Source organism: Melospiza georgiana, chromosome 1 (genome assembly GCF_028018845.1).
Source record: "Melospiza georgiana isolate bMelGeo1 chromosome 1, bMelGeo1.pri, whole genome shotgun sequence".
NCBI classification, from domain to species: domain Eukaryota; kingdom Metazoa; phylum Chordata; class Aves; order Passeriformes; family Passerellidae; genus Melospiza; species Melospiza georgiana.
The window spans coordinates 41,947,079-41,972,028 of record NC_080430.1 but is presented as its reverse complement, the minus strand read 5'-3'; the positions used below and the strand labels follow the sequence as shown (position 1 = coordinate 41,972,028).

Here is a 24,950-nt window from a genome sequence, read left to right as displayed (position 1 = left end):
GACATACATACTACAGCTTCATATAGAAAAAACATATATTACATATTCAAAGATTTGCAAAGAAGCAAGAATTTTCAGAGACAAATCAGTGAAGTGGTTGTAAAGACCATGAAATAGCTACTCTAAACACTTTCTTTGGATAACTTGTTGCAGTGTGATGTCATAGCCCGTCTCAGTTATCCCAGTTCCTTCCCCAGGTGTGCCAATCACCACTCCTTTCCCCCTCCCTTGCCCCTGCTGAGTGCTCTTGATTCTCCTTGACTGAAATACTAAATGGATTTGGGGATGAGGAGAGGAAATGATTATTAGTTTTCAGTAAAATGCTACCGATATCTAAATCTTATATGCTTACTTACCCAGTGTCCCACAGTGAATAAAATCTACCACTCCAAGGAGCAATATAACCTGAAAAAGGAGGAAGAAAAACCTTTTTGCTGCCTAGGTTTTAAAATGAAATAATTTTCCTACTCCCTCAAGTTATAACACAAACCCAAAGAAATTTTCATTGAACTTGTAATATATGTGAACCATACCTCCTGCATTAGGCAGGCTATAAAATCCACCAACCATGAAGCAAACTGGTTTTAGAACACACTTACAGGATCACATTGTACTTGTTAAGTACAATCTGAGTATCAAGACACGCACACTTCCAAAATAATATGACAGATAGCAAATATACTCTGTGAAGGAGTATGAGAAAAAGAAAACATAATTGATAAGAAAGTATTTCATTTTTCTGAAATGTCACAGCAGGAAACTGGGAGCACTCTATAGCCAAAAAACAAACACTAAATGAAATGCTGGTTTCCTTTTATTTCTCTCCTGGTGAATCTACTTGTAGCATGGAATATAAAAGCTGCTATTAGACATGCTGATAAGCTTTACATATTATTTGATAAAACAGGGCTTTTAGGTAAGTTGAATATGATAAGATGAAAAGAAACAGTATAATTATTAGATGAAAGATAAAAATTATTATTAAAAGTTTTAAGATGATTCTTAAATTTTTATTTATGCTTTCTTTGCAATTGTTTCAGCTCCTCCTGAAGACAGATACAGACAAGGAGAAATAAGAGAAGGTTAAATCCTTTAATTATTACCCAAGTTTTTGTGTGTGACTCAGTAAGTCTTTCCTCTATCTTATATTCAAAATGAGTATAATCTGACTGAAGGGTTACTTCAGTATCTAATTTAGACATTTAAATATTGTGGTTAACTTTCTAATACAAGACATATTTTTCCCTTCAGTCTCCAGATGAAAAGATTGCTGCCAATCCACTATGTGCACATGAAGAAGGAGCTGTCAGCACACAGGACACTACTGGTTATGATCTTCTCTGGATGCAGACAGCCTTCACCTGAGGGTGCTGGAAGAGTTGGCCAACATGAGAGCTACCCAGCATCTTCCCCTGGGTGATGAGGGTGCCTGGGCACTGGCTACTGCTGCACCTCTAGGCAGGGCAGCAAGCTGTATGTGGGAACCTAAGGGCAGGAAGCTGAGCTGCTGAAAAACCATGGAACAGCTTCCTGAAATACATTGATAAATGTTTTCTTCATTGCTCATTAATAGCTGAAGAAGAATGGACAGGACAAAAAGACCATTTGACTGGTTGAAAACTGGCTGTCCTGACAAGCTCAAGGTAGTACACAGTGGGCTGGGGTCCAACCACTGGCTCACAGAAAGTAAAAATATCCCACAGGCCAAAAGGAACTGTGCTAAATTGAAAAGAGTGGCTGATATGCCTTGTGGCAGGCAGGATTTCAGTCCAAAACCTGAAGCTCATTCTTCCCCATGCTGGGCTAAAGGGTCCAGATATGGGCACCCTCTTGTGCAAGAGGAGTATTAAGAAAATCTAGAGAGGTCAGAGTGCTGTGAGGTGTCAGGAGCCCAGATCACACAGCCTGTCAGAAGCTGGGGGAACAAGGCCTGTTCCAGCTGATGAAGCAGGGATACTGATCAGTGAATTTCAGAAGATGAAATCAACACTTCCCAAGAACTGCAACTGAATACATATTTGGCTGCATGCTGAGATTAGAAGGCAATTTTTGTTTTGATATGCCAGTCTGAAAACTTTGCTAACTTATGCATGGAAAAGCAAATCAAACCACCATGTTTTAGAAGACTTCGAAACAAACAGAGATGCTAAAAATACTTTTGGAACTATGATATCATAAGTAACAAAAATAAAACTGCTACTAAATAGTCCAAAATGTTGAAACAACTACTTTAGGCTAAACCAAAGGTTGATCATCTGGCTTACAAGCTGTGAAGGTAAATAAGTTTCACATTTATTTACCTGTGTATGTCAAATAGATGACACTCAGGAATACAGTACCAGCAGCTAGTGAGACGCCCAAGAAGAACAATGTCTGAAATTCTTGCTTTGTTAATCTGTCTCTCAGATACTGCAAAAATGCATAAGCCTGCAGCAGTGCAAAAACACCTATGGAAAGAGGAAAGTTCTTGTTTAAATGCTCAAAAGCAGTACACCTGTTAAAGCAACCAGCATATTTGACAATATCTGAATTGGAAAAATAAACATAGGGTACACCCTAACATCTAGAAACTAGTATAACATCACTTTCTGACAAATAACCTTTAATACTTAACAGGCAGGACACTTGCAAAACCAGAAGCTTCCAATGAGATAAAATATTCTAAAGGAGAGAATCTCCTGAAAAGCAGATTGCATTGATTGACAGGAATACAGGTTAACATACCTAGCTAGATGTGGTAAAAAATTAAGAGACAGACTTCAGGCAACACACAATGCTAATACAGAAATGTATGCAAACTAAGTTACTGAATAAAACGGGAGTAACCAAGTAAGTATTAAGTCAACTGAATTATATAAAGTTCGTGTTGAAACACCAGTATTCAATGGTGAAGCACCCAACATACTCAAAAAGGCTGTTCAGAGTTTAACATTAAACCTAGAACTTGGACATGGTATTTCAGTTATTATTCATTTCACGGTATGTAGTCAGATCAATCCACTGATGAATCCTTTCATCAAAAGTGAAAATTCAATGCTGGCTGGCAGAGGAACAAAATAAAACAGAAGTGTATCATCTTTCTTCAAATTAACAAAGAATTCAAGGTACACGATGAAATTCACTAGGTCTGAGCTCATAGCGAAAGACAAAAATTCTATTCACTAAATAAATGTAAAAAATCTTCAGAATCTGAATATGGCTAGGTAATTTTTTTCTTTTTCCATTATATTCAGATTGTTGCAAGTCTCCATTTTGAAAGTATTTTTGGGTTAAATTTTAATAATGTCCCATTACTCTGCCAAATACATTCTGGTAAGTGACTAAATGTAAAAAAAACCCCTTGGGGAATCTAACAAACTGGACTCTATCACACAAACAGTGCATGTAGTTAAACTCACTGTTAGCAGAGGTTATTGCTGTCAAGAAATCAAGATGTCTGACTGCCAACAACTATGGAAAAATCAACTTAAAGAAATCAAAAAAACCTCCAAACAATATTGAAAACAGTTATTTTAAAAAATCACCCTCCTGATTAGTAATTTGTATTTAGCCTGCATTGAAAAATTACAGAAGATTATCGACTCTAAAACCAAACGGCTCAGTAAAAACTGTGTTACCAATGTTTCTACTGTACATTGGAATATTTCAATTGTACACCGTGTGAAGGCAACATTGTATTGCAAACCCGCAGAGATTATCAATGTGTAAAGTAAGTGCTTGTCAGAATGCTAACTGATCCAGTCTTATGGAAGCATTTTACCTCCGTTAGCTCACACAAAAAGAGGATATTGTGTCAATTGGAAAGAAAACTTCCCAAAAGACACTAAATTGTACCTCTTTCTTTAACAATTTGTTTAATTAGCTGGTGTTTTTTCTAATACAAGGAAATAAAGCTGCAAGTGTTTGAGGTTTTCCAGTGCTAAGGAGGCTGTTGGATGCAGAAGCTTCATTTTCTTACCTGCAGCTGCCATGTGTTCACTTGTTCTAATTGGCTGAAATCCCACAAAAGGTATCTGCATGGATAATATTAACCCCACAATGTAGAAAGTGCTATATGCTAGGAGAGAAAAATGTGAGGAGAGGGGAAGAGAAAGATGGGAACAGAATTAATACACATTTGAAAAAGCATTGGCTCCATCGTCAGAGAGGAGTCCACCTTCTCTCCTAACTCCACTGACAGCAAAACAGAACTGTAGTATGCTAAATATTTCAGCCATCTGAATTTCTTTTTTTCTTCACTGACTAGAATAAAGCTGTCCATTGAAACCCATTTTAGTGGATGTAGCAGCATACTGTTCTTTCAAATTGCACTGTTTTGTCTCCTCCTAGGAAAATAAGCCATTTACCTAAGATTCTTCAGCTTGTAAAAAGTTTTCTCTTCCCATCTTGGTTTTGAGAGTCATGGATATAGAAAGACCTCTCAAAAAACAAGTGACATATAGGAAGCTTTCTATATGAGGAGAAATTGAAGGGATCAGACCTCAAAAAAGCAAAACCTTTAAGAGTCCACTACTTCTTTAGAAAATGCAAACAGGCACCATTGTTCTTTATTTAACACAAGAGCAGAAGGAAGGCAAGAAATTGAACAACAATAGAATTAAAAATTAATATTAAGCATATGTATTGATAGATCTGTATAAACCCTGGGGATTTATAATCCCCCAGAAAACAGAGGCCAAGAGCATCATTAATTACTATTATTAATATGAATTCTTATTGAACATGCATTAACATTCATATACTTTATTTTGAAAGGGTTTTGGTCCTCAATATTACAAGGTGAAGAAGAGATGGAAGGGGAAGGTAAGAATACCAAATCTGAAAAGCCATGAGGCCGATTACATTTGAAGTAACCAGCCAATCTGAAGTCCATTCCTTCAGTGGAAAACAGCACTAATTCACCTGTCATATTTTTACACTCCTACAGATCCTAAACCACTATCTGGCTGTAGATAACCTGGATCTTACCAAGAGATCCCTGTTCTCATGGAGCCCTTCAGTAACTCCATGAGGTCAGTTCTGAGAAGTGCATCACTGAGCAGTGGTGTCATTGCCATAGCACCTATGTGGTCTCACTGAGGGATTATGCTCCCAGGGCACTGTCTGAGTTCCAAACCAGTCCGAAGGGATGGTTTATTCTTTCAAGCACCTCTACTGCACAGCTTGGCCTAGCTACTCACCTATGCCCTCTTAAGTCACTGAAATGTGTTTTTCCTGCAGGAAGCTCAATTTTTGAAGAATTCACTACAACATAAATAATTTACTGTACCATGCAACTGTTACAACACTGCCATCCTGTGGAAGTTCAATGGTTGGCATAAATCACTACATTTCACATTTGTTAGACCACTGTAAATCACCATTTTTAAGCCCAGTCCTGCAACTGGTATACTTGCTATGTGCACTGCCCAGCCCCATCCCAATCCCTTACTCCCACTTCTTTCAAAAAGGTACATACTGCCTGGTACTGAAAAGATTTTAAAAAAAGATAATTTACACAACATGACAATTTTTCTAGGAAGTTAGAAACATCAGGGCAATTTATCATCACTAACTTTTAATATTCTTTTATATTCTACAGTTCGCACAGTCTTTGCAAAAATAAGGAGTTAATTTTGATTCTTGCATGCTGTTCTTATGGCTATAACTTTGATCAACTCCAGAACAAAATCATTCTGACCTACTGTGGATAAAGTCATTTTACAAAGAATTTAATTTGCAGTACACCACACAAACACAGGAAAGACCTACTTAAAAGCTTCTCTGGAGAGTATAATCATATACTGGAGACATTCTTTCAATTAATGGATTACAAAAAACACTCAATCTGAAATTTTAGAACACTGAAGTAATTGATATAAATATATGCCTGTTTTAATGATAAAATACAAGACATATAGCAAGGGATTATTGAAATGAAGTTTTAAATTCTGGAAGATCCTCACGTGTTTTATTAAATATATTCTGATAATTATACAGAACTTATTCCAATACAGAACCTAAAAAAATTGTATGAAAAATTATAAAATTGAAGTGTGCAAATATAACACAAATCTATACCCTTCCAAGTGTACAACCATTTATTTTTTAAACATATGAGAAACTAAAGAGAGACTACAGTGATAGAATATAGTATCAGTGGTTGCTGTATCTGAATAAAGAAGTTATTCACTGCTCTGTTAATACACTGGAATTGTAAGCTTGTTCATAATGATTAAACTAGAGTTTCTGAATGAAAGGCACTGGCCATTGTCAAGATGAAAAAATAATAAAAGCACAGCTTGAGCTTTCAGATGGAGGTAGCATCATCACTATTGATGCCAAATGGGTCAGAAGCTATCTGGCTAATAAAGTCATCTGCCTTCCAGCCCTAAAATATTTTAAAATTGGCAAACCCTTCACATTCTGGAAATTTTTACTCATTACATGATTCTGAGTTACATTCCCAGATATATCAATTATGTCCCACTAACCTTTTCCTTCGTGTATGAACACTCTTATGAGAAATATATACCAGGAATCCACCACTATTTTAAAAAATTTGGATCTGACAAATATTGTTCTCTACATTTATGTTATGTTGGATTAAACTTAACACAAAGAGCCTTTATAAAATGGCTCATGCTAGCTTGAAATAAATGTAAACAACTGATCTAGAGATTAAAACCCCCAAAATTCTCCATAACAGTAAAAAGTATGTAGCTTTTGTTATCAATTGTCAGCTGACAATAGTTTTCAAAAGTTTTAGCTGCACGTGGTAAGTTTTTTCAGAATGGTAAGACTGTTGCAGGCGCAGTAGCAATTGCAACAGAAACTCCCCCAATATCTTTATTCTCCCTGCTTCAAGGAGCTTTTGTGAACTCTTCTCCCTGTCTGAATAGTTTGGAGGTGAAGCACACTTGAATTTCCTCTCAGAAGTGCTTGAACATTCTTACCTGTTTTACAAAAACATCCGGTTAAACAAAGCTAGAAATGACATAATAATGTGAGCTGTACAGACTTCTCTAGGGCCTCCCATGAAAGCTTAAATTAAGACAGCAGTTGCAATGAAACAGAGAGCACGGATCACATTTTCATTCTGACAGCTTCATGGCAGCACATATCCCTCACTGCTGAAGGGCAATAACATCTCAAAACACTGCAGCTATTTGCAAAACAAACATCTGCCAAACCCTTTAATTCCTATGAACTTGCAGTACTATTTTTCCCACATGAGTTCAAAGACTAGTTAATTTAAAGCTGAAAAAGCAAGAGCATTTATTCCTTATTGTTTCTGGCTATCATATTGCTAATTAGTTGATCTAATTTTCTCTTGCCTAATTCAGAGAAATCAGAAAATGAAAATATTCAGTAAAACAATTTTAAACAAGAAAACAAGATAAATTACTTTCCCCTTAAGTTAGGAAGAAGTAGTTAATGAAGAAGTTAACTAATACTAACAAATCTAAGATGGGTTAGAGATTCTTCTTTCTCTCTTTTTAAAATTTTAATCAATTTCCAATTCTTACTTACATAGAGTAGCATAGTAGTATGGAAGTAATATTTATAGTTTTGATAACAAAAATTCAAAACTGAACTTGAGTAAATTAAGCAATTGTGATACATAGTGGTTCACATATATGTACTTGAAGTAATTTCTCTAGCAGGGACTAAAAAAGCATTAAAATAACTGAAAATACAAAGATAAAACAGTACTAAAAAGAGGAATACAAATATATTTACAAATATGAAATGCTTTGTGATTACGCTTCAGCACACATTAGGTTCTCCATATACCTATGGTAAAGGCTTCACATTAAAAGTGTTCCAGCTAACTTCTAAATCTCTGAATACCTGAATTGCTTACTAAATATTCCATTCACACACCTACATCATGGCCAACTGATTTTATTGGTAAAGTGTCAGTAAAAACAGTTTACACAGTATTTAAATGTCAGGTAAATCAATAAAAAAGTTAGGCTCCCAGGATCCCTATTCATACATTCCTGAAACTGGAAGGAAGGCTGACCAATTAATCCAATAAAATTTTAAGGATTCCCATGGAGTGGGCAGACTCTTACTGTGCAAGCCTTTTCTCAGTGATCTAAAACTTACATGGCTGCGCAAAATTTCTTATCTAGATGTCTTTATCTAGATGTTTGCATAATTTCTGCCATATAACTTTTAAGAATACCAATTGTTGGAAAAAAAAATAGAAAACATTATTAAAGGCACACATGTAATGCATATTTACAAGATATTAATTGGGTTCTTTTACATCAAACCATCCATTTTTCTTTCCCATGCACTAGAAAGGAACAAATTAATTAGTAGCAATATATATGAAATTTTGGAAGTGTGAGTATGCTTCAACTCCTTATTTCCACGTTGTAGAAAATAACTGACTATAAGCAGTAATCAAATTAAAACAACTCAATCTGATATGCAATTACTTAACACCCACTTGATACAAAACACATCAGTACAATCATTTTGTATCTCATGTTTTAAGTATCTGAGAATGACTTTGCAGTGAACAGAACTTACCAATGTAGACTCTCCTGCTGTATCTCTGCATCAGCAACAGAACAAACACATGCAGTGGAATAAGGTTGATGATGAAAACATAACCACCCCATGCAGAGACCTAAGACAAATGGAACAGGAGATTAGACCTGAAAATATCTGCAAATTCTTAGGACAGCCCATGGTGGATTTATACATTTTGATGGTCTAACAAGAAAACACACAGCCCATCTACACAAGCAGTCAGAACTACTACTAATACCACCAGAATCCTCCTCAATATATATTATAAAAGAAAACCACAACAAAGCCCACATATCAGAGGTGTTTGAAATGGGCTGATGGATTTCCTAGGCTACCCTTCCCTGGATGTCCTCCTTCCAAGCTAATCTGGCCATACTGGCAAACGAATGTTATGCTGGAGGCCTTTCCCCATGGTGAAGGCTGCAGCTCAAGGCAGTGGAAGGATCTGCAGGGCCATGAGCTGGGCTTTGATGATCCTTGGGGTCCCTTCCAACTCAGGATATTCTATGATCTCATGTAGGATGCAAAACTTTCTTTGACAAATTTAGCACCATGCACTTTTTGCCGAGGACAAGTAACATTATCTCCAGCTAGAGAGGGAAAGGGAGCAAGGTGCACCTCCAGGAGCACAACTCTGGGACCAGAGCAGCCAGTGCAGGTTGCAGTGTAGGGAAATGAACAAAGGGAAGAGTATGGAAGCACATGAAATCAGGACTGAGCACTGTGGAATGATATACAACAATATTATAGACATTGCAAACCTGGGGCAACAAGAGCTGTTGAGAAGCTGTTGGTGTACTTAGAATTGAAACACTCCAGAGTTATTAACAGATTGCTGGTTTCAGTGAGGATTTAATGAGCTATCATTACAATGTGCTATCTAAATTTCTAACATATTTAGAAAAGCTCATATTGACTAGACAATCTGTATTTTAACATGTCCTCTTGTCATATTACAGTCTAGACTTCCCCATATGCACCATGCCTAACCTAGATCTTCATTTTTAGCATGCAGTAGCTAATGTGGTTTTCACTTTAATTGTACTTTAGGGTTTAGATTCATGTAGCTATTTTTAAAGCCCTAGAATCCAAAAAGAAACCCAAATTACTATGTTCTATAGAACAAATTCTAAAAAAACCATGAGGCCAAGATTACTGTCTTTTGACACTAATACTACAAACCCCAGCATTTCAAAATTTATGGTAAGCAATTCAGACAATATAAAACAAGTAGAATAAAATAATCAAAGTTCTCTAATAACTCATTCCAGATTATCAAAATCCTAGTGCCTAATTACTTGGATGAAGTATCATGTTTTACACAGCTAAATTTATTTAATGGGAGAAAACATGTACCTGAAGACAGGTAAGACAGAATAGAGTTCAAACATGCAAATAGAACACTCTCAAATTCAGGGAAAGGTTTGAATGAAGGAGGTCACAGCTTGCATGGACCAGAGACCTGCATCCCTAATTATCAAAATTTGAACCCAAATCTAGGCACTGAAAATTATACTGAAGATGCACTTTGGAACTTTTCAAACAAAACTGAGGCATCCTCACAGACTGGCAAAGAGTGGAGACATGCTATTACTCCTACAGGATTGCTTCAATGTAAAGCTTTCTTTTATTTTACCTCCTTGCCAAGAAAATATGAAGCAGAAGCTGATGAAGTAAAACAAAGGCTAAAAATATAAATCCAAGGAGAAAACACCCTTCTCTATATTGAGTCCAATGCAAGGCTATGAGTCAAATTACCCCAGTGAGTTAGGTATATATTCTAAGGCAGATTTAGTTATCAGGAAAGATTTGTCAGTTCATGCAATATCCCTCTGCCTTTCAAGCTGTTGTCCAAACTTCCCTTCCCATTGAAGGACTTAACTCTTACTACCTCAAAACTCTAATTTAACTTCCAACTTACACTGAAAATTACTAACTCCACCAGAGAAAGACAAATTATTACAATGTAACAAATAGAAAATTATGTTTTGTCCTAAAAATATACTTAAGCAAAATATCTAGAAGGGCAACTCCACAAAATTCTTTCCAAAAGGTAAATACAATATAGAGAAGGCCATCATATGTGGGATGATGCAGATACAAGCAATAAAGTTCTAACATCTATTCACTGAGATGTGAAGCTAAGCTACAGATGAATCTGAACCTTTCATGAGCTGACAGAACTTGAAAGGAAAATAACAGCACCCCCCATTTATATATAAGGATTGACTGTCATGATTACATTGATTCTTAAGTTCAGATAGCATGTGCACACATGATCACATACTCTTACATACAATCCCACACACCAAGATGCTAAGAACCTGTTATTATGTGATTTTTAGCAGTGAAATTGTGAAAGTATTGTATTTTTTATTTGTGTGTTTATGAAGGCACTTTGAGAGGATCTTACCAATAAATTGGCACAATATAAAAAATACTGTGCTATACAAATATTACAACTCAAAAATTTACTTGCAGCTTTTATACTGGACTTAAACATGTACCAAAGCTACAGGACCTTTTCACTATAAAGCTATATAAACAGCAATGCTGTGTATAAAGAAGTGGCTCTCTATTAAGCAATGTGGCAAAAAGGAGGAGAAATGGAATGAATAAATGTACTTAACAAGAAATAGCTATCTTAGTATCTTTGGTGACAAACACAAGGCTATTATTTCCTATATTAACTGCAAAAGTCTCCCAGAAAACCAAATGGACATTAAAGCTAGAGGAAAACTAGACAGCATTCAGACAACCTTTGAATCAACCTTGACTTTAAGGTACATAAACCAATCCAGAAACTCCTTGTTTTTGCAAACTCAGTTACCTGATGATAGGAAAGCATTATTGAGACCTCAATCTTAACTGTCACCAAGCAATTAGCCTGACTGTCCTAGCACTGGCTGTTTTGAGGGTAATTTATTTTTCATACAGCCACAAAAAGTTTATCAGTTAGGGGAAAAAAACCCCACGTTTGACTCAAACAAGAGAATTCTTAGTGTAATGTTTTAGAAGATGGAGGAGGAGGAAAACCAATTCCTTCAATTTTTCTATTAGTTTTATCTCCTCATGTTTACTACTAGTGTTTTCCCCCTATGTTAGCCCTTAGGAAAATCTCTGCAATAGCTTTCATTTTCATAGATCAAGAATGAAAAGGGCATTTATGATCATTTATTATGACACTGAAGTAATTCATCGGTTCTAGTGGTAAGCTTTACTTCATGGCATAATTATACCCATAGAAATAGCTTTCAAAATTACAAAAATGTAACTTTGTCCTCACATTCTAAATATTCTGATTATTATTGTATTATGGAAATGACACACAGACACATAAACATTAAAATTATACCTTAATTTACCTGTACTCAAATAAAAATCCAACTGAATCAGAGCACCTATTCACAGCATGGGAAAAATTGGCAAGTGAAGTTATTATATTTTCATTTTTTCCCCCAATCAATCATGTTTAACCATGTTGATTTAAATACTTTACCTTTACATACTATGTAGTTTAGTCATATAATTAAGGTTTTAATAACAATACAAAGCAAGAATTTTATATTCTGGCTCCAACAAAGATGAAAATAGCCTTATTCTCTTCTTTGTCAACATATGAATTATGTAAGTTACTCAAATAGTTTAGCTATTATATATACAAAAACCTTACCATGTAAAAGTAGGATAGACAGCAGCAGATTGTCCAAAAGACTGACCCAGTTTTCACAGACTTCACCTGGAAAAATAACCAAGTATTTATGAATGACAAATCCTGAACAATACTCTAAAGTTTCATCCCAAAACAATTGTTGAGAGAACTTTAGCCTGCATCAAGTGGTATTTGATGCTTCTGAACTGATGTCCATAAAATTGTAACACAAATGCAATTCTTTCACACAGAAAAGGTTAGATGTATTTCTCTAGCAAAAGCATTCAATCCAACTCTCTGCCTTATGATCTGATGTAGAAATGTAGTTGCAATGGCTCTGTGCTACTTTCTCTGAGATGTTAGAGCACTTTATAATTCTAAGGGAAGACCATCCATGCCTCAATTTGTCTGGCATCTGACCCAACTCTGCCATTACAGACAAAATAGCTATTCCAAAAAAATTCACTTAAGGTTAACAAGAGCATCCAGATACTACTAAAGGTTTAGCAGGATCCAGAAACTGCCCCAGGAATATGAATTTGTCTGAAACTGATGGGGGTGACTATGGTAAGGGAGAACAGGAACGAAGAACAGACATTAAAAACACTAGAAAGTTGTCTATAAAACATATTTGATTCTACAAGAGCTCATGCAAACATTATTGCACTGTGCAGTTTAGTTAAATATGAATTCCATAAGAACAGATAACTGCTATCATATCTCAGTTACTCTAAAGTAACAACACAGATTGATTCTATTATTGTTATCAAACACAGCACACCTTCCCAGCTGCAGCTTATTCTAAAACTAGATTAAAAAATACTGCATTTAAGTAACACCAGTCACTCAGTCATGAAAAATTCAGTTCTCCTCCATTATATTCCTACCAAATATATCCCAAAGTCTGAAATACTCTAAAGCTAAAACATCTGTGGATATGCATCTGCTTATGAAAACCAGAACTCTTGACAAAATTATGGAGAAAGCTGTAGTGACCAGGTATTATATGGAGCCCTCTAAATGAAAAGTGCAGGCATTCCAGAATACACAAGAGACAGTGCCCTACAGCGTCTGTGCTGAATTAACAATATAGTTATGCTATTTTTGTTATTTCCAAAGTAGGTTCAACAGCCCAGAAATACAACAGCCCAGCTTTCCTAAATTCCTTCCTGCAAAACTACCTTATGGATGCAATTCCACACAGATAAAGGAGAGGCAGACATGTTGCTTCAGCAAGCAGGCAAATGAAAAGACATAAGACTGGTTTTCTAAGCACACAAGAAACACTAATATCTGACTCTAGACAGCTTTGACCATTTAATTCGGATACTGAACTCAAAGCCCAGACACTGCATACAGTCAAAAGTCTTTAGAGAAGACAATTTAAAGCACTTCATATTCACAGTCTTCTCTGAATATGCTATATTAGCTTATTATCTATATAGCTTTTCACAGCTATATAAGGAGGCTAACATTTGATGCACAGAACACTAACACCTCCAAACCAAAAAACAAACAACCCCTCTGTTTGCTTTAAATTTCTAGACTCATCATCATTTTTATTACTACTACAGGACACACATACTTCAGTGGAACTGTGCTTTTACACAGCAAACTGAAGAGCATGATTATGGAGTGGTTCAGATCATGTGACTTCTCAGTACTTGCCTAATCAAGAGCCAAGGGGAAGAGAGATGAGAGGGAGGAAAATCAGAATTCAATGGATTCTAAGAAAAATCAGTCATTTGGTTGGAGGAGGAACCAAAAAACCTTTCCAAAGCAAAAGACTCAGCAATTACTTACCCATAAATAGTATGTGAACTGCAGTGCAAAAATAGCTATGCCTTCATTGTCAAAAGATCCTGCTACTGATCGGGATATGTAACCTGGAACTATGGCAATAAAACAGGCAGCTAAAAGCCCTGCTCCCTGGTTCCACAGTTCTCTGGTGAGCAGGAAAGTAGAAATAGCTGTAAGGCCGCTAAAAACTGGTGCTAGAAACACACAGACATCTCTTATATGGACTGTCACATTTAGCATATTTAGAATCCAATGTATAAGGCCTGCTGTCACCATCAGTCCTGGGTATACCTACATGGAGATAAAAACCAAAACAAACCAGAACACTAGGTTATTACAGAAAACTGTCATGGTATGCATGTTTACACAGAACTTGCAATTAAACAATAATTTTTAAGCTGATATAAGCAGTGAGTATTAGCATAAGCTAATAGAATTATTTTAGTACTACTTTAATCATGTTTTGACAACAACACTGAATACCCTAGGCTCTTTTAATTTTATCCAAATGCTAACAATAACATATAATCTACTTCATAAATGAATGAGCAGCATACAGATAACATCCCATCTCGCTTGACATTTATCATATAATGAAAACAATTTGTCATTAAGGTATGGAAGCAGAAACCAAAATTTGAAACAGAATTTCAAGACAGCTACCAGTTTTAAGGAAATAAAAAAACAAGCCCCAAAAGCCTAAGACATCAAGAAGAAAGCCAAAATTTCCCAGTCATATCCATTTTCCTTTAAATGTACCATGCTATTCTTTCATTTCTTGGTGGCAACAGGGAGAGAAAATGTACTTCAATAAGAGTTAATTTTTTAAAGATGAAAAGTTTATGGTCAGTCAGTTGAATACTACATTTTTACAAGGTATCTGTAGACATCTTTGGATACGACAGATTAAAACAAAGTCCTCTAAAAATTGAATTAATATGTGCACCAGGAAAGGTAGCATAGACTTACACAAATCTATTGAATCCACGATAGAATACTGGAGAACTTTAGAATATTCTTAATAGGAATTCTACCCTCCCACATTTATCAACATTAGAAAAATCAATACATCCTAGGCAAGTTAATATGTACTTCACCTGCCTTAGTTTCTTTCAAAAACTAAGAAGGACATTGTACTAAATTAAATTAACAGATGACTGAACATTCCCCTGCATATATTTCAATTCTTTTTCTCAAGAGGTTTTATTTTGTATAAGATAGGTGTGAAAAACATGCACTTAAATGTTGCATAAAGAGTGTCCAGTATCTCTAAGATACTAAAACAATGGTGATCTAACGGCTACAAGAAACTTATAAATGCCTTTAAGTGGTATATACAGGCATTAAAAAGCTTTAATGAACTTTCACACATTAAGAAACACGTGGCTGCATTACTTAGTGTTACTAAAGCTATTCCAATGAGTGATATTTGCATTTTGACTCGGTAACATTGTTTTGTACACCTTTCCTGTCTTGTGACTTGCACTGATACCAATCTTAACTAGTCCTGATGTTTTGTACAGGTGCCACACTGATCTAATTTCACATGGTCTTCTCCCAGTGAAATCCTAACTTTTTTCCATACACACATGCAGTCTACTCAGCATACATAATTGGATTAAAACTTGTACCTTAAGAGATTTAGATAATGATTTTTAAATTTTTTTTTCAAAGTTTTTCCTGTTTTGATTTCATATAGTGGAATTGTAGGAGCCATAATACCCTGGTTTGTTACTTATTAGAATTTCATATGTAAGGAAGTTCTGTATTTCTTGGTCACAGTGTACTATTGAATAAGACATGTTGACTTAGTTTCTGCAGCTAAAAATGAAAAACATCTCGATATTCCTTCTGCAGCAATTTGACAATTAAAAGCAAATTTTATTAAGATTCTCCTTTTATCAACATCATATTTGTATTGAAAGTTCAAAAAACTTCCTAAAAAGTCACCTTTCATTATTTTTTACTTATTAAATTGATTTTTTAAAAAGAAATGTATTATTACAATACTTACAGTTCCACCTACTATTCTTCCTAGTGGATACCATGCTCTTTCATCAAACCAATTTAAAAATTCATAAAAGCCATGAGATGCAAGATGATGCGTTGATCTATAGTTAAACCTAGAAAGAAACAGAAGGATAAGATAAAATCAAGAGCTTTAGCACCTCATTTACTATGTAAGTACAATGGTCCTCTCTCAACCTTCAGTGTTTTGAAGTACATTACTAAGTTCTCAGCTACTCACTACTATATTTTCTTCACTTCTACAGCAAGTGCATATACTACAGGTGACAGTTTACAGTTTTTGGTGACTTCATTTTTGTGCGTAAACTTTAAAATGTTTTCTTTCACTCTGATACAGTACTCTGGTTATTTTTGTTATTCCTTTCTAAAACTATTCATTTTCAACTACAGTCTATCACATGCAGTCAAGGCAAGACTCCATTCTGAGACAGGACAGCTACACGTGCAGCTGCCCTACTTCATGTAAAATCGGCAGGTGTCTCATTCAATAACAGGCAACAGGAATCAGTCTGTTTGTTCACACTATCAAACCAGTGGCCTTCTTTCAAGCAGTAAGAATTTACACAATGTAGAACCTCTGTAGATGAAGTTTCAAAGTTTGTACATATTCTGCTGCAGAGAATTTCTTGTACAACAAAGGGTCTCTCATGCACACCTTCAGTTCAGCCTTCCACACTGTATAAAAACCATTAAAAGACACCAACAGACCGCTATTAAGGCATTCATCTTCCACCTTCCTGGCACAAAATATCTCAAACATTTGATAACAAAACTTTTAAACTATTAAAATGTCCATTAGTTTTTGAAATTAAGTATCAGGCTGCAAGAAGCACTACAGTGCATGTCACCCTAAAACAGCAACTCTTTAATGATCACTCATTCAAAGGCGAAACTAAAAAGGCTACAGATATTGAGAATGTGAAGCTTTGTAGAGAAAGTTTAGGTAGAGAAAAGCCTGGGTGAACACAGCTTCTAAAACAAGCATCATTCACAAAGCCAACTCTTCTAATAGATATTCTAATTGAATTTCAGTTAACCATGTGAAATTCATTGGTTAAAGAAGTATTAAAGATTTTATTCATCAGTTAAGTAGAAGTTCAGGTGACTAAATGGAATACTACAACAGACAAAAGGTTAGATGGGCAAACTACTACATAAGACTTCCAAAGACACTGCTAAATTCAAGCCTAGAAAAGACTGTGTGTGTTTTTCTTTTTATCTATTTTATGGAAGAATTCCCTTATATCAGAAATATGCATCCCTTCTGACAAAAAATTTAAAACTAATTCAAATTCTTTTGCATATCTAGGATTCCCAAAATATCACAAGTTTACAATTAATTTCCACAGAATAAAGCTAAGGTCATTTAAGACTGCAAACCCCATCAAATTCCTAATTGTTTAATCAGTACAAGTAGTATCTGAAACAAAACCACATTGAGGTCATGAGCAGATTCTTCATCTACACAGTGGAAGAACAAAAAGAACTGAAATTCAGGTTCAGATGTCAGCAAATTTGCATGCTTCAAGTGTCTGAACTGTCGCAGCATTAGTCAAATTATATTAAAAATAGGTAAATAACAGAGTGAAGTACTTTCAGGAACACTCTCATATCTTATATCTGTTAAATAAGCATTTATATAGGATATATTAACTGATAAAATTGTGGGCTTTCAGAAGTCATTAGTCATGTTTATATAAGAAAATTCACATGAACATCAGTCATTCTGACCTAGAAATCTTTGATTCAAACAGCAATGTGACATTGGTTTCTAATAAGCCTACAACTATTCCCGTTTGACTAGATTTCTAAATATTAATTAATTCTCCAGTTCTGAACTGTCAACTCTAATGTGATTTCTGAAATGCTGTACCTGTAAAATTAGCCTCTTATCTTAGGACAGCAAGGTCTATTGTTAATTTGTTTAGTGCCAAGTGCCTGCAGTATGGTATGTAACAAATCAGAAGTTTCATACTGCACAGGACACACGGAATCCATCCAGTTACAGACAGGACTGAAAACACTGAAAACCCACCGAACATTGTTATCCTAGAACTTCAAAAAGGGAACAAGTAAGATATTTACTAAAACGAATTACTTTCGAATTTTTAAATCATGATTCAAACTCACAGAGGCTACAAAAGTACGACTAATGTTTACTTTTACAGCATCAAAAGATTAGTTAAACAAACGAAATAGGCAAGAAGAATACATATTGACATTCTCCTCATGTTTCCAATTAGCAAAGCTTTGCAACTGACTTCAGAAGGATGCGAACAACTGTCTTGAGCTTTGGCAGCATCCCATTAAGTCTTTAATAAGAATGAATTACCACTCAAAATTGAAATGCAACGTAACAGCATTTTACTTCTACCACTTCAGAGGTAAGAATTTAATCTTCCCTCCTAATATATTCTTAGACAGACACAAATCTATTAGCCCTTCTTTCAAAAAAGTGATTCTTTCGCCACAAATGAAAGCATGCAGTGACAGCTCCACATGTCTTTGCAGCAGGAATTACTGGCAACACTACAGTGTATTGTGAGAAGACCTGCAAGAACAAGAAACAACCTTCTAGACAAAAAAATAAAACTAAAAATATTTAGCAACTTTATTCAACACCTCATTTTGACTTCAAAAAAAAGTGTCCACTTCACCTCCCACTGCAAACAAAAATAAGTTAAAATGTCAACATAAACCTATGCACACAGCAGGAAAAGGTTGCTGTGATGCTGCATATCAAAGCCAGCTTCAGGCACGGACAAACTGGCAGCGATGGACAGTGCACCAGACAAAAGCCTACTCTGGCACTCATACGATGATGCCAGTATTAGGCTCTGGTATCACTTAGCCTTTCAGAGCACTTTTTTAGGGACAAGCCTGAACCTTGTGAAATTGTTTCCCTTTAAGCTTGGACAGAGAGTGCTGCTAACAAACAGCGAGCATCACAACCAGTCACACCTCCTTACTATCTTGGTACTTTTCAAACTGTGCTTCAAATGCAGCACAGTGGCATTGTATTTCTACTGCAATGCTATCACAGTACCTGCAACTATCTATAGGTTCCACAGGGGTGTAAAACAACCCTAGAAAATATCACAAAAAATGCCATCTTTGCCTACTCCTGCATCTGGGAGATTCAGGAGCTGCAGCTGAGGAAGGAACCAGAACGGAGGCAAGAACAGCCACTGCTGGGTAGGGGCTGCACGTCAGGTTTGGGGGTCACTGCCTGCCCCAGTTCTTCAACTTGCAGCAGCAGCAAGAAGAGGTGGTATTTAGGGTTTTTATCCAGCCCTCCTTCTGACCTACTCTATCTAATTCAAGGAGACACTGGAAATGAAGTACACTGCTGGTTGCACTGACTAAACAGTATGCAGCATGATGTGACAGAACCAGAGCAAAGGACAGGATCCCTTTTCTGCCACCCTCAACCCTCACATCCACCTGATCTTGAGGTATGGAAATAGATTACCCATTTCCCAAGATTCCTTCTCATCCTCCCTCACCCCCCTTGAGGAAAGTCGATTTGAAACAGACCTGAGAAGAATAAAGAACAAAATCACGTGAAGCACATTTTAATTAAATACTTAGCTAGAAAACCTGAGTGAAATATTCAAGTTCTCAGTCCTGCTGTAAAGAATATTCACACTTGCTAAGATTCAGCTAAGGGCCTGACACCAGGAAGCACTGACTTATTTCAGTCGACGTTCTAGGGGAAAAAGTGATGTTCTGCTGTTCTCCTTGCCTCTTTCTGTCATGTCTGTAGTTTGAATTATTTCCTCCTCCAAGCTAAGCTTTAAAGGAATAAACAATCCTAAGTCTTTGTACATTTCAGAATTTAAAGTCCCAACCACAAACCAGGCTGGTATTGTAGCTTGAACCTTGAGGGGGATGCTCTAATGATCACCTAAGTGCTCTGTGTATGGTACCATTAATTTTGTGGCACTGTTGGAGATACCTCCATTACAGCTGGTTCACTAGACAACTGGAGGTAAGTTAATAAAAATACAGTTCTCATTTCATATATTTTAACATAGAACAGAGTATAAGCAGCAACTGCAAAATAACTGAAACAGAGGCATAATCTTTTTTTTAGTAGCAACATTAATTTAGAAAGCTTAACTAGGCAGCTTGCAAAGCAAAGCCTGTGAAGTTTTCACTTATATTTTATGCACTGTTAATACATAATCTTAACTATCTGTTCATGCTTAGGTTTGATTTTTATTCCTTGCTATGAACTGCCTTTTTGATGACACGAGGCAATACTGTAGGATAATTACTTAATGCTAGTCACAGCAATCACTCTCTATCCAGGAGCTACAGAATTCTCCAGCACTTCACAGCAACAATTACTGCTATATTTATAAAGAGACGTCTTTGACGTTCCTAGGTTTAGTATTTCCTTCACAAAGTACTATTTAAGGTGAGTATTAAAATAAAATTCAGCCTACTGAGAAATAAGAACATATAGAAAAGAACAGCACATGTATGACAGTGAAGTTACTTCATCCACATCTTAACAACACTTAAGGCAAATTACACTGACAGCAATGGAATTCATTTGACCCCTTGATTCCAAGAGAGTGCAAGATCAGTGCGTTGCTTCTTGTGGGAATGGTGACTGTCTAAACCCCAATCAATTTCATGCTATTATTGCCCCATCATCTAGACTTTTTATCCAGCATTTTACAGCCATCTGAGAATATGTAATCTCCTTACAAGCAGAATCTGTTGAAAATTTTCTAAGCCTTCAATTATAAAGGCTTCTGTGCTTTAAAAGTCTTCAGCTGCAGATGCACAAAATTTTCACATCTGCAAACTCAGAAAAATGACAAGATACAAACTGTGAACATTACAAGCTATAGGAGTAATTCTAGGAGTCAGTTTTTAATGCAAATGTAGATTACAGAATCAATTTGGCCATACAGAATCTAATTAGAGATGGCAAGTGTAGATTCTTGAAAAAGATAGTTGCAGATTGACTCCATATCCGACATATTCTTTGCATCTAAAGGAAGAATACATTCAGCAGCACTTTATGGAAAATCTAATGAGAAACTTCAGTAACTTCCATTGAAACAAAGAAACATATATATACAGTATTTCAAATTAAATTTTAAAACACCTGCTTGCCCACAGACTATACTACAAGCATAAGATCCTGCAAGTCTCATTCTGAGCTCTGTATCTGCAAATGAGCAATTAACACACTGAGTTCTGCATAAGGTTTTTAAAATGGAAGTGTAGAACCAATCAATCACATAATGAATTCAAGGCACTAAGGAAGTGTTTCTCATCAGGAAAATTCTTATTTGTGTTGTGTTTATAACCTTGGTAAATACGTGTGGACATTTAAGCCATTTTCAAATAATCAAGATTAGAACTTTGGAGCAGCAATACCTACAGGATAAAATACTTATGACACAAAGAGCCTTTCCTAGTGCCCACAACCCAAACCTAAGGTGTTACGCCTCACAGTAAGACTGAAGAAAACATACACCAAGCTCTACCTCTCTCATGTGTAAGAACCCATGAGATAGAGGCTGGTCCTTTGTTAACCTGAGCCAAAATGGACAACTCTGCAGAACAGAAGAACCACCAGGCAATTTTATTTCAGAAAAATCTAACATTCCTTTGTTTTTAACTTACATTCATTCATGTCAGTGGAATGGTTTTATTAGATCCTAAGTCTAATACATACGCTATACAATTAATCCCTAATTAGCACATTATACATATTTTTTTTTTTTTTTTAAGTCCTTATGTGACCACAAATCTTTTTTTTCTGGAATTTCTCTGGATAGATACCTACCATGTCTTTATGGGGAAACTGTTCTCACTTTGCACACCCAAGCTTCTGAACCTCACCAGACAACAACCACCCAGGGAGTCATGAGCACATGAACTCTCCCCCATCTTTCACAAGGAACACAGAACAGGTTTGCACAGTTCTTGTGAAACTTGATTGAAAGATGATTGCTAAGGCAAGTCCACCAGAAAGAAAAAATAAAAGCTTTGACTGATGCAAAGTTTAATATAATTCTAATTCTGATGGTTTTAGGGGGTTAAATATGCAATTTTTGATTGTTTAGTCTTTACATTTTATATATAAAATATCTGAGTATGTAATTAATCTTAGCATTCTGAGACAATATCAAGTATTTGTGATGGCTACTGAGACTGCCCTACACTTAGATAGGCTCAAATGATCTGTAGGGGTTTTGATGCAAGTAAGGCCGTCTGAAAAGAGAAATACATGTCCTTCAAGCTGACTATTAATCACAAACCTTAGAAAAAAGAATTGCCAGCAGTACTGCCATTCTGAGCTTCCTCAGGTTCAAAGTTGGCCAAGGACCTGCTTCTGATTTCAGATTTCACCCCCTCAGAAAAATGTGGCAGAGGCTCCCTTGTCAAACTAAGCTTAGTAAGAATGATGATGTAACCAAATGGCAGGATGCTTTGCAGGATGGGGCCACCTAACTTCAAAAACAACGGAAATTTTGAGTCAAAGGAGGAAGAAATTTCTGTCCCTGGCATCCAGCTGAGAAACAAAACTTCTCCTTTTTGTAATATCTTTAGAATAATCCCTGAAGGTAAACCAGGAGAAAGCCAAGTCAGAAAAAAAGGTGGATGACACAATCAGCACGGCACACATTTTTTCAGGCCCAACACTCAACTAAGCTCAATGGAAATCCCTAAGAATACCAGAATGTTTATAGAATAACCATTAAGAATTACCATTAAGAATATCAGAATGTCCCCAATGTGTTTAAGAAGGATTACAGCCTTCCTACTGCCACTACTTGGCATGGTATTTTCCCTGCCTGCAATAGGATGTTACGCTTAGCAAGTGCTAAAATCAGGAACTGCATGCTACCAGTAGCTTAATGATAAAAAATTCTACAAGGAGCATACAGTCACTCAGCTTCTTCAGAGAACCCAGGGCACCTCCAGTATTTTTGCTAACAAACTGTGAGCTTTTGAGAGCACTCCATGATCACAATTTGTATTTTTTCACACAATATATCACCATCTGAAACCACGATATGGTTCCCATCACCACTGTAGTGGGCGTATATCTGTCTACAACTTCAGACACTTCCCCTGATGCCTATTAGGTTTTTTATTACTTTTTCTCTGTCTTGCTTTTGAACTATTTTATATCTCAAGGCAAATTATTATGAAAAGCATTGGTTTTATCAATATTAAAAGGCATACTTTGCCAGTGAATTCTGCCATTCATAACATGTAACAACATTTTAGACCTAAGAAGAAAGTGATGATGACATTTTTCTTGGGATAGTCAAAATTCCCAAGAGGTTTCAAAGACAAGATGGAAACAGAATAATTTGAAATTTTTACAGGCAAAAATGGAATGCTTGTTTTCTTTTTTATGGATGGACATACACTGTACCCCAGATACCACACTACAACTGGCATCCAATTGATGACAATGTTGGTTCTGACAGCATCAGCTTCTTGACCTTTTGACAGCATCAGCTTCTTGAGAGGCACCAATTCTCTCCTCAATACAGTATTACCTACCACAAACTCAAAAAACCCTATAGTGCTATGTTTGTTTCTTTCTAAATGCTCTTGGGCTACTCTGTGGCACAATAAGCCTTGTATGATGCAACTGTGGAAGCTTTGCACCAAATTCAAGAATATGTTCAAGAGGGTGTTTTTCCAGATCAAATTTGTGCTGTACTTGTGTTAAACATGACGGAAACAGCTTAACTCCATGGTCTTCTAAGTTAAAGGCTGATACATGAGGATCTGCTTGGCAGGAAGGAATTAGAAGGCTATTAGCTGAACAATATATTTTAAGAGCAAAATATCCTTTCTGTGAAAAATCTGGTACTAAAAATCAGTGAGGTGAACACGACTGCTTCATGAGAAGTAACAGGGAACAGAGGACAGCTAGCTCCAAGTCACTTTTTTCACAATCTCCTAGTATAGAAAAGCAACCTGTAACTCCTAAATAACTACACTGGAGTCCTATTAAACCGATCTCAAAAACACCTGCTATCTTGTAGCAAGATCTAGTATGTCAGCAGAAGCGAACAGCAACTTTTGTGATAGTCTGAAATACAGAGTACAAAAAAGGAAATTCACTGTTCATTACAGGTACTTTAATTATATTTTAACTTCTTGGAAGTATGTGGCACAGCTTTCATCTCTATTACATAATAAAGTCACCTATATGCTGCAACACTGTGGCAATTGAGAAAGTACCAGTTACACCCAAAATGCATTTGAACCAACTTCACTTCCCATTTAGTGAAATGTAAGAAATCAGTCTGGATGCAAGATGGCCTGGCAGACTGCTTCTACCCTGTAAAATACAAGACATGGTAAAAAGTAAACAGGACCCTTAGAAAGGCTCCAGATCCCTCACATCACAGATGATATTTAAGCATTGACAATCTAATTTCTGGCAGAACATTTAAACAGCTATAGCACTACAGAAGAGCTTTAGCAGAAATTATTTTGTACAACCCTCAACTGTCAAGAGTCTGTTACTTGAACTTTGTAACATGACAAAGGGTAAATCCAACCAGACTCAGACATTAGACATCAAATCACTCTGTACAAATTATGGCAACATAAGGTTCTTTATCTCACAAGAATTAAAAGTATCTACAGTGTTGTGGCTGCACATCTAAGTCAGTTTAGCAAGTTAAAATAAGGTAGATTTTCATCCAAAAATCCTTACATAGTTGCTCTTCAGTACATTTCTAAATGCATCTGCTATTCTTCATATTCTTCCTGCATCTAGGTCAATCTACCTTGCCTGAATTCTCTGACTGTACTTTCTTTCCATTGGTCTCTTGGCAGATAGATCATGTTTAGTCCAAGAATCTGGATCTCTCATAGAGCACCTGTTGAACTCCATCTGTTGCCGTATTGACTTACTGACTTTTTAATACAATAACTGCTG

At 36.0% G+C, this 24,950-nt stretch overlaps 1 protein-coding gene across 1 annotated transcript in view; it reads right to left on the bottom strand.

Annotated features, from left to right (window-relative positions):
* Nucleotides 1-24,950, bottom strand: part of STT3B (STT3 oligosaccharyltransferase complex catalytic subunit B) — a 51,054-nt gene that overhangs the window by 12,679 nt on the left and 13,425 nt on the right. Inside the window, exons 2-8 of the mRNA XM_058032208.1 lie at nt 15,996-16,104; nt 13,985-14,272; nt 12,203-12,268; nt 8,527-8,626; nt 3,959-4,057; nt 2,301-2,447; nt 357-405 (exon numbers count right to left, since the gene is read on the bottom strand). Coding sequence (XP_057888191.1) covers nt 357-405; nt 2,301-2,447; nt 3,959-4,057; nt 8,527-8,626; nt 12,203-12,268; nt 13,985-14,272; nt 15,996-16,104 — 858 coding nt within the window. The remainder of the gene's footprint in view (nt 1-356; nt 406-2,300; nt 2,448-3,958; nt 4,058-8,526; nt 8,627-12,202; nt 12,269-13,984; nt 14,273-15,995; nt 16,105-24,950) is intronic.